The sequence below is a fragment of the Mytilus galloprovincialis genome, chromosome 5, assembly GCF_965363235.1.
Source record: "Mytilus galloprovincialis chromosome 5, xbMytGall1.hap1.1, whole genome shotgun sequence".
NCBI lineage: Eukaryota > Metazoa > Mollusca > Bivalvia > Mytilida > Mytilidae > Mytilus > Mytilus galloprovincialis.
Window position 1 is genome coordinate 35,845,003 of NC_134842.1, and position 17,313 is coordinate 35,862,315.

At 30.5% G+C, this 17,313-nt stretch overlaps 1 protein-coding gene across 1 annotated transcript; it reads left to right on the top strand.

The window, feature by feature from the left end:
• The first annotated feature begins 253 nt into the window (after nt 1-253).
• LOC143075715 (putative tRNA (uracil-O(2)-)-methyltransferase) lies at nt 254-13,924 on the top strand. Its single transcript, XM_076251272.1, has 11 exons — nt 254-727; nt 1,425-1,545; nt 1,774-1,990; nt 2,583-2,651; nt 3,697-3,804; nt 4,486-4,557; nt 4,924-5,030; nt 7,877-8,060; nt 8,563-8,902; nt 11,169-11,285; nt 13,633-13,924. Exons 1-11 carry the CDS (start codon nt 364-366, stop codon nt 13,875-13,877), a joined length of 1,944 nt encoding a protein of 647 aa, XP_076107387.1. The 5' UTR covers nt 254-363; the 3' UTR covers nt 13,878-13,924.
• Nucleotides 13,925-17,313: the final 3,389 nt, after the last annotated feature.

Consider the following 17,313-nt stretch of genomic DNA (forward strand, 5'->3'; position numbering starts at 1 on the left):
AACATATAGGATTATCTATTACCATGTCATTAAAAAGTTTTATACGTAATACATTATTAATTTGACAGTAGAGAAGAACGTTATTTTCCTCTTTTAAGGTTTTACAAATTGGACCTTTTCTATTGTCTTGAAATATTTCTAGATATCTACCCTTCTCTATGAGCAAATTATGAAGTGCAAGAAAAGTTGTCTGGCGGAATAATTTCTGTCTGTACCGAAGGTGATTAGTGTTTTATTTACATATTCAATATGGCTGCGCCCATGAAATTTCGTCAAAAACAGAAAATAAGTCAAAGAAATATGTATACACGATTAAATCAATGAATTCTTCCATTTAAAAGTAGTATCTCAAAATACTGTACAATGTTTTACAATAAGAACTTTACACTTGTTTCAGAAAAAGATACAAACGGCACAAAATATGGCTTCATCAGTTCTCTTACAGTTTGGATAAACAAACCACACGTTGTGAATCGTCGCCTATGTGGAGCTAAAATTGATTATTTTGCCTTTAATGAGGAGCAACAGTTGTCATCAAAATTGATAGAACTTACCAGTTGTGATTCGGATCTTGGAGCAAATGGACATGGAGAACATGATTTGCTTGAAATTGACAATTTGCAAGGAATAGCAGAAAACGAGGTGGCGGTTATTTTAAGAAAGCTGATCCTAAAATCTGTGAAGGACATCAATCATGGTCCACAATCTGAAATAATTGTTGTTGAAAGTATGTTTAACAGTTAAAATATAAAAAAAGGAGATGTGGTATGGTTGCCAATTAGACAACTCCACAAGCATTTTAATACAGTTTTTAAACTTTCCATTTTTTCATCTTTGATCTACTACTCACTCCAAAAAATCTGATTGCCATGGAGCACAATTCCTCTGTCTGAATCAAATCTAGATATTGCGTACCCGCTGTTATAAACTTTTCATTTAAATAATGGCTCTTTGCATGATGGGATTTATATCCCTCTACATCATGTACATAATATAGTTTCTGGTCAGGATACCCTATATGTACATGTATCATGTTATATTGAGAGTTTGTATGACTGAAATTATGGGCTTATTCTGAGGTCCTGATTAAATGTACATTTTTGTAGAAACACTTATTCATATAAAAAAAATTAACATGATTAAATAAAAATATTAAGAGACGAGGTGTGATTGTCAATGAGACCAACTGACTTGGATTTAAGCAACTACTGTGAGTACACAATATATATATATAGCCACTGTACAGCCTTCAACCATATGCCCTTATTCACAATAAAACAAAAAATCAACCGACCAATGTTTGAAAAAGTCAAAACAAAATGTGTTTATCTTCACATGTATTTGATTGAGGATGTGGCCTAAATAAACGAATGTACATTAATTGTTTGTCATGTTTACAAAAATATATATAATTCTATTTGTAGACAAGGAAAGCTGTGTTATAGCATCATTCTATCAGATATCAAGAGAAGATTCCAAATTGAACATCCTAGAACCCTCATCTTATCAGTTGGTGTTTATACAAGGATCTAATGAAAGTAACAAGTAGGATTTAATTTATCATACGAATCTTCATGATCTATATTTCTTAATTTATTAGCTGGAAAAAAGGGAAAAAGAGTTCGGATTAAATCAGATTTTTTAGGCATCACAACCTAGGAATAGCATAATGTGTCAATATGTTATTACATGTTCATGTATGTATATAACATACAATTTTCTTACTATACAATGTATTAAAGGAAAATAATATTATTGTAAAATCATTTTCAGAATACAGCTAAAGAAATTAAAAGACTCAGAACAAGCAAGCAGTGATGACTTTGGAACTTTTGAGTGGATGACCAACACACTACTACCTAAACTCTGTAACTGGAGTGCTGAATCTAAACTAAAGACATCAGTAACCTCCCTTAGATTGATACCTATTGAAGAATACAGCCAGAAATATCAAGATTTGAAGGAAAAATATGGAAAACATTTTGTACAGGTAAAGTTACACAGTTTTAAAATTAGTATATTTTTGACGAATTATCATGAACTTTATCCATGTTATCTAAGGAATAACTGTAATATTTTGTCTGTCTATGAAGAAATAACATAAAAAATAAAATGTGAACCACGTTTTTTTATGTTATTTCGAATAGACAGAAAAAATATAACAGTCAATCCTTATGATTTAATTCTAAAATTTCATTTTAAGCCGTAGTAAATCATGAAAAGATGTTGATGACGATAGGGTCACATGACAAAATTATGTCTATGAGCTGATAGACAATACACTGTCAGCCAATGAGAAGACAAATTACATCCCAAATTAAATTATATTGATATATATTTAGTAAGATAAATAGAAATGATATTTTTTTTATTTGTTAAAATCGATTCAACCTGTAATTCTGCAAATTGAACAAATTTTGAAACACATTTGATCATGTTGCTTTAATAGGCAAACTCTTGACAATTCATCTGCCTATTTCCATGATTTCTAATTCTGTTTTGAACTTGGATGTGAATTTAAACCTTTAAAAGAAACAGAGATAAAGATAAATTGAAATGATTGAATTTCTATTTGATTTCAGAACTGGCCAGAAAGTACAGATCCTCAAAAGTTTGTCTATGAAGATATTGCTATTGCTTCATATTTACTTGTAAGTAAGTTAGATGAACACACTTCAATAAAGAAAATGGTGCTGATTATATATGTACATGAAATATTTCCCACTGAACTATTTTATATCAAAATGGCAAATGCGTAATTAAACTATAATCAGACATCCTATAGTTTTGTTTTTTTGCATTAGGATTCTATATACTATTTTCATTGTATAATTTGGATGAGGTTTAAGTCAGTACAGTTTAAATATTGTGGTGCTTGTTAAACAGCTTTGCAAAGCTGTTGCTACTCAAAACGATCATATTTGATGTCGAGTATCCACATCACACTACTTTAATCTGCAACTTCTTGAACCAGTTTGTTATGCAGTATGAATTTTGCTCATTGTTGAAGGCTGCATTGCTACATATAGTTGCTAACTTTTACTTCATTCAAACTCTGGTGGAGGGTTGTCTTATTATCAATCATACCACATCTTCTAATCTTTGTTGAGGAAAGTCACAGTATGCAAGACATAGAGAGTACTATCCTGCAGTGTTCTCCCCAGATATTTCATGTAGCATCCTGGTAAAAAAGGAAATTTGAAATACCATCTTGTTTCTAAAAATTATTATAGCATGACATCCATAACACAATCAATTCAGAAAGCATCACATTCAGAAATATAGCATCATATTATCGTGATGCTAAAAGGTCCATGTGAGAACACTGATCCTGCAGCAGAAGCTGCCTTAACTATTTATATAAAGCTCTATATTTCAAAAGGTAGAAAAATATTCTGCCTGTGTTGTATTTTAAAGTTTTATTAAAAAAAGGATATATTATATAATCAAGATTTTATGTTTTTAATATCATATAAGTTTAGGATATGATTGTTTAAAAAATGTTTTTATCTTTTATAATTTGGTAAGTTATTGTAGTTTTGAACGTTTTCTTTTTCAACCAAATGTATTGATATGAAAGAGATTTTTTTATAAATTCTTTTTTTTTTTAGTTACATGAACTTGATGTAACCAGCATATTCCTATTTGAATTGTAAGCCAAGAAAATAACATAATTATTGTTTTTCATACATTTAGATTTTATGGAAGAAAGAAAGAGAGAAGAAGAAATTAGAATGTTTACAATCATTTGTAGATTTAGGTTGTGGTAATGGATTACTGGTACATTTACTTGCTTCAGAAGGTGTAAGTCTTATATACATTTTTAATTTGTCAATCAAGAACACATTTATCTTTGCAATGCATGTTATCTGTAAGTTTTCAATTCTTTAAGTTACATTCAATTGATCTTTTGTTACGGTAAAAACTTCTGATTTCAATAGTTAATTTCAATGAAAATTGGTTTAAACACCATAAGCAGCAGCAAGTTTGTCAAGAATATAGCCAGTTTATGATTGCCAAAATAATCTTTGCATATATATATACTCTTCCTGATGAAATTTCCATGTTATATAGGAACACACAGCCAAGCCTGCTCAGGGAGAATGATTTTATGATTCATCAAAATTTGACGTGTACATTGAATTCCATGAGAAACAAATGAAAACTTAACTATATAATAAGATTGAAACAGAATGTTTACAGGAATATTTGAAGGGTATTAAATTGAATTTATTAAGAAAAATATTTTCAAAGTCTGACAAAAATTCTGTATTCACATGGCTACTGTTTAATATACTTGTCTGCTGTGATATGTATAGATTGCACATGGAGCCTTAGTTACATTATATATTGTGTAAACATGTTTTTCCTTTCATCTGTTTTTGGGGGTATATTGTTTACAGATATACATATAAACTCTTAAAACAATTCCACTGTCAGCATTTCCTATGTTTTAAAAAATCGTCTTAATGATTTCTATTTCAGCATTCAGGCATAGGATTGGATATAAGAAAACGTAAGATTTGGAACATGTATGGCAAGGAGACAGTATTAAAGGTAAGTTCATATTTCTGTGTTCCACTCACAAATTATCTTTTACATCCTTGTAAACAGGAAATTTTGATATACCATCTTGTTTCTAGAAATTATAGCATCACATCCATAACACAATCAACAATCAACTTTAAATCACCTTTATTTAAATGCTTTTGAAAGAACACTGCATATTTAGATCAAGTTATAAAAGTTAACCCTAGACACTGAACATTTTTGTATTATTTTAAGTTTCAACAAGAAGTCGTCTGTCATTCAATAATTATTGGATTTTTTTATCAGATTGATTATTTAAGAACTTTATCAATTATTGTCTAATGAAAATAACATTAAGATCTACTTCCATAATGACATCTTGCTCTTTTCAAGGAGGTCACTGTAACACCATCTGCAGAAAATACATTCCCAGAGTATGATTGGCTGATTGGTAACCATAGTGATGAGTTGACACCATGGATGCCTGTATTTGCAGCAAGGTACTTGATGAAAGAATATGTAAAATTTCTTAACGATAATATCATTTATAGCAGTGTACATCCAGTGATTATGGGTTCTCTTGGTCAGAAAATTTAGACCTGGAAAATATCTCATCTTTTTTAATATTTGACTCTTCAGTATGAAAAATCACTTTATTAATTAGATTAAGTAGACATAGAAAACACAGATTACCCTTGTCAAAAATATCCTTTATTGTTTGAAACAAAATTACATATACTTAAAAATAAAAAATAACCTAAGGCCAACTAAATTTAATAAGTGTATTTTCATCCTGATTTTTGAAAAAAATGGGGCGGGTGGGAGGATTTTATTTAAACAATTTTATTTCATATGAAACCCTCTTGTCACGAGTTTTTCATACCGCAGGGGGTATAAGCAAGTGTAAAATAAGCTTATATCATGTATAATACATGCCATATAAAGAATCATACATAATTTTTCAAACTCTTAAATAAATATCTCTGATTGGCAACCACTGTTATACATTTGAACATGTAATTGCCGCTTTAGAAACCTATTTATAGTAAACATCAAAAATGAAGAGAAATGCTCACTTCAGTTGGACTAAACCTACACCAAATTTATTTTGCTTCCTATGCGATGGTTTGTAGTCCCCACAAAATTAAGAAAATGTATTGGTACAATTGTATGCAACACAAGTATTATGAGTATATACAGAATAAAATGAAAACTCAGTGTTGAATGTAATAATGATTTTAAACATGAACTTACAACCAAAAAGAAGTTGTTGTTTAATGACTAAATTGTGGGTATTGGGACAGAGGGTGTTGGCTGTTTGTCAACAAAAAAACGAGAGCCAACATTGTACATCTTAAGGGTTGCTATAATAAAAAGTGTATGTTTGTCGACTTTTTATTTTATCAATATACGGTCATAAATCTAATAAGTTTATGCTTGTAATAATTTCTTTAATCCAGTCATGTTTTTTGTACCAATTTGTTCCACAATTCTTGCGCTTTGGATATCATTCACAGTCTAAATTTCCTGGCACAAAGTAATTGTATATTAAAAAAACCCACGTCATTCTAGTCATTTGTGACATAACGCAATTTGCGTTCTTGGACACAGCGTTTTACTCGTAACTCGAATATTTCATGCCCTTCTCGTAATCAATCTCTTTTCTCAGTAGATGATGTTGTCATCAAAGAGCAGCAGAATATGTTGACTTACTCATTTTTGTTAGATTACTCGAAAAAATACAAAACCAAAATTTGAAACAGGAAGATTTGAATGAATGAAATTATTGATGGTTCCTGGTGACGGACATGAAGAAAATCCAGAAATCGTAATTTTTTTAAAATAAAAAAAATTGGGGGGGAGACGATTTCATAAGGGCGGGCGGGGATGAAAATCTATCAATTAATTTTAATTGGCCTAATTCAATATACATGTAAAAAACCAACATAATTTCATATATGCATCTAGAAAAAAAACTTAATTCCATATACATGAAGAAAATAATATAATTCCATATACATCTAGAAAATTACATAATTCAATATACATGTAGAAAAAAAAACATAATTCCATATATGCATCTAACAAATTACACAACCCTATATACATGTAGAAAATAATATAATTCCATATACATCTAGAAAATTACATAGTTTGATGTAGAATATAACCTTAAAACTAAATATGTAGGTACAGGTATATTTATTATCACACATGCAATTTTAAACTTAAGTTTACTTTTAATATAAATTCAGTTCAAAGAAATATGGAGAAAGTGCCATTAGAAAATAACTCCACTAAGCAATTACTGTAAATTCAGAAATTATTGCGATATTTTTGGGTAAAGATTGTATGAAATGTAATCAAAACCCTATGTTACTAACTTGATATCTAAATCTTCCACGGCTTATTGCTACCTTTAAAATACACAAAATAAAGTGCATCATTGATCATAACATTCTTTGCATCCTATCCATGAACATTTCCAGAAATTTATCAATGTAATATTTGCTCAGATATTCAAGATACAAAAAAATGTTTAACCTTTCAAGAAAATTACATACCGGTAACTTTTGCAAGGTGCAGGAATTTAATATATATTCTAAAAATATAAATGATGTCATTGTTAAAGTTATCTTTTAAATTTACAGTTATCTCCCTTTGTCCAGAATTGAATAAATCTTCCACGGCTTATCGCTACCTTTAAAATACACAAAATAAAGTGCATTGATCATAACATTCTATACATCCTATCCTTGAACATTTCCAGAAATTTATCAATGTAATATTTGCTCAGATATTCAAGACACAAAAAAATGTTTCACCTGTCAAGAAAATTACATATCGGTAACTTTTGCAAGGTGCAGGAATTTAATATATATTCTAAAAATATAAATGATGTCATTGTTAAAGTTATCTTTTAAATTTACAGTTATCTCCCATTGTCCAGAATTGTAGTTGAATTAACTAAAACCAATGCTTTATTGACAATGCAATATTTAATTTTATTTCCCACTTCATAAATTAACGCAGTCTTTACCCTTCTGTGCTTACAAGCACTTTGATTATTATTGGGAAAAATGCAACAAGGTTATAATCTCAATAATTTAAACTCGCAGTTTGAAATTTTTTATTCGAATTGCACAGGATTTTTCTCAATATCTTAAAATTTAAAATAGCATTTATTAGTCTAAAATGACAAAATTGCAATAATGAATGCACACAATAATTTCTAAATTTACAATACTGAGGTGTGGAAATTTGACTTTTTGTTAATTAGGATTTTTTTTGTGATTTTTCAATTAATTTTTCATAGGTACATATTAACTCCCTTAATACATTTTAGATCCAGTTACACATGTAGATATTTTGTGTTACCTTGCTGTCATTATGACTTTGATTGTAAGTTCAGCGGTAAGCAGCAAGGACTGAGTAATTACAGAACATATCTGAATTTTGTGAAGGAGGTCGGAGAGGTGTGTGGATTCAATGTGGAAGAGGATACTCTGAGGATTCCATCCACTAAAAGAGTAAGTCTAAAACAACTCTGTCATTAGTTCCACATGTTCCCTTCCATCTGAATTTATTATCAGTAATTTCATCATCCTTATTTTGATACAAACTACTGTATATGACCTTGAAATAGCATCCTGGTTGATTCATGTGTATCAAGAGATTTCACCCTGTTGATGCACCTACAAATGAAGGTCTCTTTTTCACAAAAAAATTTACAACAAAAATATATGTTAGTTATACTGAAATGTTCAAGAGTATTTTTTCACCTCAGAATTTTTTTTGGTAAATTGTGTTTCACTGAGCTACAGAAAAGTTTTGATCTTCAACTTTAATCTTTCATCAAATGTGATTTTATTTTTTTGTTTACTGTTTAATGTCACTGAAAGAGAAACTTATGTTGTGTACTGGTAGATGCTTGCCATTTTCCTAGTTCTATACTATTCTGATGTTATCCTGGTTATAGATGAAAAATATATAATTTTAATTATTTGATAAGAAAATTTTATTCCATTGCAGGTGTGTTTTATTGGACAAGACAGAACATATCCTAAAGAAGAAGAATCATTAATTGACGATAAAAGATCTATTTATATCAGGACAAGATCAAGTTCCAAACAGTCATCAAACTCTGAAGCAGACGAACAGCATAGTGCTAAATACCAGAAACTTGACAATGGACAAAAATGGTCTAAAGAGTTTGAGCCAAGGGACCAGAGTAAAGAAAAGTCACGGAACTGTCAGAATATAGACAAGGATATAAAAAATTTAATTATAAACACTGTATTTAAAAAAGTGTTGGACTGTGATAAATCTGAAGTAAGACATTTATCTGATGGAAGAACTTGGCATAAAGGAGGTGAGAGAGCTCATGTTTCTTTATAAATTATTCAAAATTAATTATAATAACTCTCTGCATGTGTTAAGGGAGACAATTATTAAAATTTTGCATTCTGTTCATTTAAATTCACATACAAGTAAAACAAGTCTTACTATCTTCTTTCCATGAATTTAGCAGATGTCTTTTTATTTTACTAATCCTTTAAATTTAAGTGTAATTTCATCAACAATAAAACCTTGATTTCCAATTTATTTTTGAATAAACTCATCATAGATACCAGGATTGAAATTTTATATTTGCGACAGTGCACATCTCCTAAAAATCAACCCACTTTATTTTTCTATCAATCTTTAAACGCATAAAAAAGATATATTTAAATCAAAAGTTGAACATATCTTACAACAGTGCCAGATCATTTTTTGTAAAATTCTGTACAGCATTTTGTAGACACTTTTTGCAGGATAATCAACTGAATCAAATGTCATCACATTGTAAAAAGTGGTGACACAATCATGATAAAATAGTTAACCAAACACAAAATCAAACTTAAGAAACTATCAATTTGAATTTTTTCGCTTGGTATGTTTTGGCTCTTTTTCTGTAATTAATTCTAGCCTACATTTAAAGTTTCATGTCAGTTATGTCTAGAATTCACTGTATAAATAAGAAGATTTGGGAATATGAAATACTTAGTCAGATTTTTATGCCTCGCCTACAATAGTTTTCTGGTCTGTGTGTCCATTCGTCCGTTCGTCTGTCCGTTTGTCCCGCTTCAGGTTAAAGTTTTTGGTGGAGGTAATTTTTGATGAAGTTGAAGTTCAATCAACTTGAAACTTAGTACACATGTTCCTCATGATATGATCTTTCTAATTTTAATTCCAAATTAAAGTTTTGACCCCAATTTCACGGTCTAATGGACATAGAAAATGATAGTGCGAAGTTTAGGTTAAAGTTTTGGTTAAAGTTTTTGGTCAAGGTAGTTTTTGATGAAGTTGAAGTCCAATCAACTTGAAATTTGGTACACATGTTCCCTATGATATGATCTTTCTAACTTTAATTCCAAATTAAAGTTTTGACCCAAATTTCATGGTCCACTGAACATGGAAAATGATAGTGTGAGTGGGGCATCCATGTACTATGGACACATTCTTGTTTTAAATAGCATGCTGGTCATATCAGTATGGGACAAAACAAATTCTAGTATTAATGTTTTGAATCAATGTTCAAAATTGAGGACTTTTTTATGCCCCACCTACGATCCGTCCGTCCATCTGTTGTCCCCCTTCAGGTTAAAGTTTTTGGTCAAGGTAGTTTTTGATGAAGTTGAAGTCCAATCAACTTGAAATTTGGTACACATGTTTCCTATGATATGATCTTTCTAACTTTAATTCCAAATTAAAGTTTTGACCCAAATTTAATGGTCCACTGAACATGGAAAATGATAGTGTGAGTGGGGCATCCATGTACTATGGACACATTCTTGTTTTAAATAGCATGCTGGTCATATCAGTATGGGACAAAACAAATTCTAGTATTAATGTTTTGAATCAATGTTCAAAATTGAGGACTTTTTTATGCCCCACCTACGATCCGTCCGTCCATCCGTTCGTCCCCCTTCAGGTTAAAGTTTTTGGTCAAGGTAGTTTTTGATGAAGTTGAAGTCCAATCAACTTGAAACTTAGTACACATGTTCCCCATGATATGATCTAATTTAAATGCCAAATTAAAATTTTGACCCCAATTTCAGGGTCCACTGAACAGGGAAAAAGTGTACTATGGACACAATCTTGTTTATCCTGGAATGTTTCAAATGATATCAAATAATCATATTCATCTAAATCAGCTAACATTTCATATTCAAATTAAAAAGAAACAAAAATAACAAAAATAAGAAACTCATAGGAAAACTCAAAATATTATCAAATGTCAAAATCAAAAGCTCAAACACATCAAACAAATGGAAAACAACTGTCATATCTGGACTTGGTAGAGGGATTTCCTAGTGTTTAAAAACTCTAGCTTAACCCACAAAAATACATCTCACATCACACATGTCTGCTAGTTATATTTTACAACTCATGTTTGTCAATAAGACAGAAAAGACTGTCTGTTTTATTAAATTTTATATATGTAGAATAGAAAAACCCAATGTATGTCTTAATTAGTGATTCATTAAAGGTATAATAAGGTTTGAAAATTTTGTAACGGATATTCGAATCAGAAAGAAAGTAGAAGATAAATTCTAAAATTAATATTTTTAATTGTTATACATTTGTACTTACAGGTTCCATACCATTAGGAGAAGTTGTCACATTATTTGAGAAGGATGTATTAAAACAGCTGAAATCTGAATGTGGTGGATTACAGACTCTACTGAAAAATCATAACAGTATATTTCATGGTATTTAGATTTTATTATTCCTTCTTATAGAACAATAAATTTAAGGGCATAGAAAAAAATATATGATTTGTAAAAATGGAGTATGCTTATGCAGTGTTCCAGCTAGGCCGTTTTCAGAGGGCGCGGCGCCCGCCCTTTTCCGAGTGGCGCCCTGTGCCCTTTTTACAGTTTCCAGGGCGCCCTGCCTTTTTTGAAGATCGATTGCATATTAATTTGCTTATTGATATGATACGCTAATTACTAAATTTTACCTGGGGAAAAGATTATGACTTTGTTTACCACCCCAAGCTAATCAATGGTTACAACTGGTGTCATAATCTGTTGTTATAGGTAATCCGTTGATCGGATGGGTCATTATGATCATCAACATTAATTCGTTCAAATAGAATCGGTCAGTCGGCAATTATCTTTGAAGAAATGTGCATACAACAACTTGGGCACAATTTGCGATGTTTACCGTAGTTTCATGGAAGAAACGTAATGACAGAAAGTTGGAAAACCATTATAAACTCGTTGAAGACATTGTTTTACTTGTTTTCTGTAAAATAAACAGAAAATTCAGACGTATTTGTCATTGACTGCCTTCATTTTTGATACGAAAATAACAAAATCATCCGCCATATTGTGATCATATTTACATCATATTTACGTACTGTTTATAATCCTCCAAAGAAGGAGCACACCCGAATAAAGAAAGATAACTCAATCTGATTTTTTTAAGAATATATATGTTTAGGTATTTATTTTGAGTTATGGGAAAAGTTAAAGAGGGTCTTAGTAGCAGTGTTGGTAGGGTGCCTTGGTCATCTTTTTCTGTATTCTTTATTTTTGATACTATTTTTCACTGTTGCTTTATATCCTAAAATTGTGAATTTACTGAGCACAGCTGTTTTGTGCTGTATTGCCATCAAGCACAGCAGGGGTAGAAAGGTGAAACTGGTAAAATGTGGTAGACCATAGAAACAGTATGAAACAGATCTCCTTTCAAAACATACTGCATATAAAGTTCAACTGTGATAGCAATGATAAAAAAACTTGTGTGACAAGCTGCTTGACAAGTTTTTCAGCCTTAAAAGTAGAAAGATAGAGTTCTATATTGGCTAAAGATGTTGTTCTTGTATAACCTGTGATTAAACGAATAAACACAAATGTTTGATTAACATCTTTTATTAAAATATGCCCTTTTCATATTATCATATCGCGCGTTAAATGCCCTTTTTCAGGATTGGCACCCTGCCCTTTTGAAAACCTAGCTGGAACACTGTTATGAAACAATGATACAAAAAAATAAGCTAAATGTAAACATATTTTTCATAGAACCATTGTCCAAGGACTTTAATGTTTTGACATGGCACAGCAAATTGAGCAAAGCATTAAAAGTAAGCATGACCAATTCAATATGTCCAGGCTTAAGATAGTCTATTGTGTACATATTTTTTGGGAAAGACAAAAGATATTCATTTGAAAGAGGACTTAATTCACTCTGAAATGTATTAAGCTTAAAAAGTTATATATGATTATAAAATTATTTTGCTGATAGCAAACAAGTTATTATTTTGAAAGGACAATGTTGTGGAATTTCCATTTATCATATAGCATAGAACTCTTGACTTTTTTCGAAAATAAGGTTTTGTTGCTAAATATCTAACTTAATATGAGTTTAATGGTTGATGATAATGTATTGAAATCCATAAAATTTAAGCAAGTCTCATAAGCTTTTCTGAAAGCACAAAAATAAGGTAATCAGAGGTATTTAAAAATGACTTAATAACAAATAGATCATACATTGTATCCTATTAGATAAATACATGTATATATAAAACAAAACAAAAAGGTAACATTATTAAAAAAAAAAATGGAAGCTAAAAACTCTTCATACAACTTGTAAAACTGATAGTTAGTGCACAGGCTACATATTAAATTTATCTTTTGATAAAATCAGAAAAAGAAAAAAGAGTGTCAACAAATTCAGTTTGAAGATCACAATTGTATATATTTATACTAGTAAATTCAGATATTTTTATGTGCATTTATTATTGTGATTTTTCAAGAATGGACAGAAATGTGAGATTAATTATTGCGATGTCATGAAAATATGCATACAGATATATGTAACTTACTTCAAGTTCTTATTATTGCAATAGTCATCCAATTGCATTATTTGCATTTATAAAACCTCACAATAATTTCTAAATTTACAGAACTTCTTTGTCCATGTATTGTTACACGGAAAATGTGTAACCATAAGATTAACAGACATGAAAATAATTTTTTCATTTAGAACCAATACAATTAAGATTACATCATTAAACAGTAATATACTAATCATTTGATTAATTTATTTCAGTATCTGGTGGAAATGTACAGTTACGAGACTTGAGTTTGGATGAACCATACAGTAAAAAGTCACAACTGTCAAAGAAAGACAAAAGCTTGTACTTTAAGACTTTACAATGTTGGTTCTATGCAAACCATCCTGACGGGTGTCCAAGGACAGAGGTCACATGTACTTTTGCACATGGTGAAAATGACATTAAACAAAATATCTGTGATAAAACAAAATCTGATGCTTATTCTGAAGGTGATGGATGAATTAGTTGTCTGTTTAAGTTGAAGAAAAATAAATGATATATAAATATTGTTTTCCTGTTGGCATTATATTTTGTAAAATATTATTTAAATATTTCATTTTTGTAATAATACAAAGCAAGTTATGCATGACATGCAATGTTTCTGCATAGGGTTTATCCGGGATAAACCCTATTTCCCACAGGAAAATCTGTCAGTCGGCATTTCAACAACCAGGAGTATAATTTCGTCATTTAATAAAAAATGTAACAACCCGGACAGTTCGCATTTGAATTTCAATATTTCCCAAACGATCACAATCTGAAGTTTATAGTTCGTCGTAGATTCGTCATTCAAAGGTATTTTCGTCATATTTGATTTAAATTTTTCATCAAAAGCTTTCGACAATTTCCATTTAAAATAAAGAACTTTAATGTGTTTATTCAAAAAGTTCACGATGTTAAACAGGTGCTTCCTGTACTGTGTTCTACGCATGCGTGAAAGTATTCTTTTTGACTATTTATAGACATTCAAAAGTAAACGTAAAATATGAAATCATTTAGAATCAATTAAACGAGAGAGACAAATATATATCTCTTACTAAAGGAAATTAAATCGAAAAATGACAATTTTCTGATGAATCCGGACTCGTTTTGAATTTATTATCCACGTGTCACTTCCCGTTTTCGTTTCATTTTAAAACCGAAAGTAGTAAACGTGATCTATTGTTGATTTGTTTACAACCTCCTTTCAGTCATTATAATCGTTCCAAAAAGGATTTTATACATTTCAAACTTGATAGAAATGATTTCCAAATATCGACTTGGACGTTTTATAAGGATAATGATTATGCAGTGAAATAATCATTGCACATTAATTTCTGCTGTGATTCCTTGTTTAAAAAAAATAGAATCCAACTTTTGTTGATCAGGAATGACCCCTGGAACAAACTGAAGAGAAATTGTGAACTAAATTTCTGGATTCCATGACAGAATCTTTCATAATGGCCAATACAGTCAAATCATACAATAACTGCCAATCATGCTGGTTGGTGCCTCAATCCCTTAAAATCTGACTAAGCTAGTAATATAATCATTGGTCCATTGCTTTTACACAAAATAAGGTTGATTTTAATAGCGCGCAAAAGTGACTAAAGCCCTCAAAATCCTAGCTTAAACCCTGTTTATCCCCATTGGTCTTTAAAACACACTTTTTGTAATAATATAGTTATAAGTGAAAAGTTAAAAATTTTGAGTAATATGCTCAACTTTGCGTTATATGTGGCTGTCTACCCAAGACTATACTTACTGTGGAGTCATTAAAAGAGGGGCGAAAGATTCCAGAGGGACATTATAACTCACAGATTGAAAACAACCTGACAACGGATACATTGGGTACAATTTTCTTGGTTTTTGTGGATACAGTTTAACCACGATTTCAAATGTTTAAGAATTACAATTTTTTATGAAGCCATGAAATCACATATCAACAAAAAAGTGAGTTTTCTGCCATCCATGAATATTTGTACTCACGAAAAAATAAATGAATCCACAATATGTCTTATGAACTTTTATTTGAAATTTTAGGAATAACTTTTAGAAAGAAACTCTTTTAGGACTGCATGTTTTGATATTAAAGTCATATGAAACCAGTGACTGGTGAAAAATAATGTTTATCCAATTCTTGAACCAATGCATGTATATATCATAAACTTAGTCCTCTGTGCACGATTTTATCATTTTTTACGCAAATATATCGTATTATCGTCAATTTTTTTTTCTCTCTGTCTGTTATGATTTAACAAATATGGCTGCTCATTGAATGCCGTGTTTTGAAGCCGAAGTTTACCGATTGTCACCTTATAGTAAACAAATAACAAATAGCATGGGTATTGAGCACGAGTTCAACATGTACAATCAGATAATTGTTTATTTTAATGACAGATTCATGCATATTGCTATTACCGGATTTTTACGAGGAGGGTTATGCTCAGGTCACTATGCATACGGAAAATATGTCGGCGAATTGCTTCCTGAAAGCAAGCAATTAAAAATAAGTAAACTTCTTCTAAATGTGGACAAATTAAAGAACTTTCCTCAGAAAAAAGTATATGTACATAAGTTGTATAATGAAAACTATACATTTAGTTATAAAAAACATATGCATATTTTTTTTTAATTTGAGGTTTCTTATGACTTTAATAAGACATGAAATACATTAATAGAAATAAATAAATGACTTGCAGAATGGCAGCAACAGAATTACCAGAGTTACCAGACATGTATACATTTTTCTTTTGCTAATAAGGATTTTAATCACCACATTTTGCAAACTGGGAAATGGCAACCACCAGCAGAAACCCTGCTTCTGTGTTATTATAAGATATCCCATGCTAAAATATAGACTCTGCTAAATAACTACTCTTATTATTAAAATGGTGAATTATGGCAGATGGGCAAGTCTATGACTGTTTGTACAACTGATGCATGTCATTTTAAATATTTTGTTCTGCACAACAAACAGGGCAAGTTCGATATTGTATATTTTCACTTTTGTCATTTTGGAGTCACGATCCTTTATCATGTTAAAAGATAGGAAAAGTCAATTTGTCAGCTCATTTCAGGCTTGATTGAAGATATGGAATTAATTTATTTTGTTAAAACTGTTTGATTAAGGTTCATTTATATACACAATCAAATACTGATATAGATGATCTCTTATGTTTTGATACCAACATCTTCCTGTAATTTTTGCTAAAACATATTGTAATAGGTTCATTAAGTCCGTTTTCTTCCTTCAACACAATTTCACTAGATTTACCATCTGAAGATAGTCTATGAATATTGTTTGAATATTGTCCTACTACATAGATATTTCCAGCCCCGTCACTTGTGATCCCATTTGGTCCGTTTAAGCTATTTGAGGTGAAGGTGAAAATAACAGTACCATCCTCTTTGATACAATAAACATTATTTTTGATAAATTCAGATAGATAAAGCTTTTCATCTCTATAATGTAAATACAATATATCTTCCTCCCCTACTTTGTGTGATTGTATTTCTTGTAAATTGCTGTCAAGAATATGTATTTTACCATGCCCACCAACATACACCTGGTCATTTGGCCAGGATACGTCGTACTTTGCTCCATCTGCTACTTTTAATGCAGGAGCTGCTTTAAAATTTTCAATAATTTGTAATTTGTCATTGCTTAGGTTGACAACTAATTTCTGTGTGGTGCTGTTGTATGCAAGTCCCAATGGCTTACAAGGAGCATCAAGCTGTATCTCTTTCAGACGTATTCCACCAATATCATATATATATAGCTGAGTGGAAAGATATGAGCTAACTGCAATCTTGTTATGGTCAATGAAAACTATTCCAGTAATGCCACCAAGGTTTAACTCTTTATCAGTAATAATTTGCATTTCATGATCAAGTATGAAGGACTTTGGGGCTTT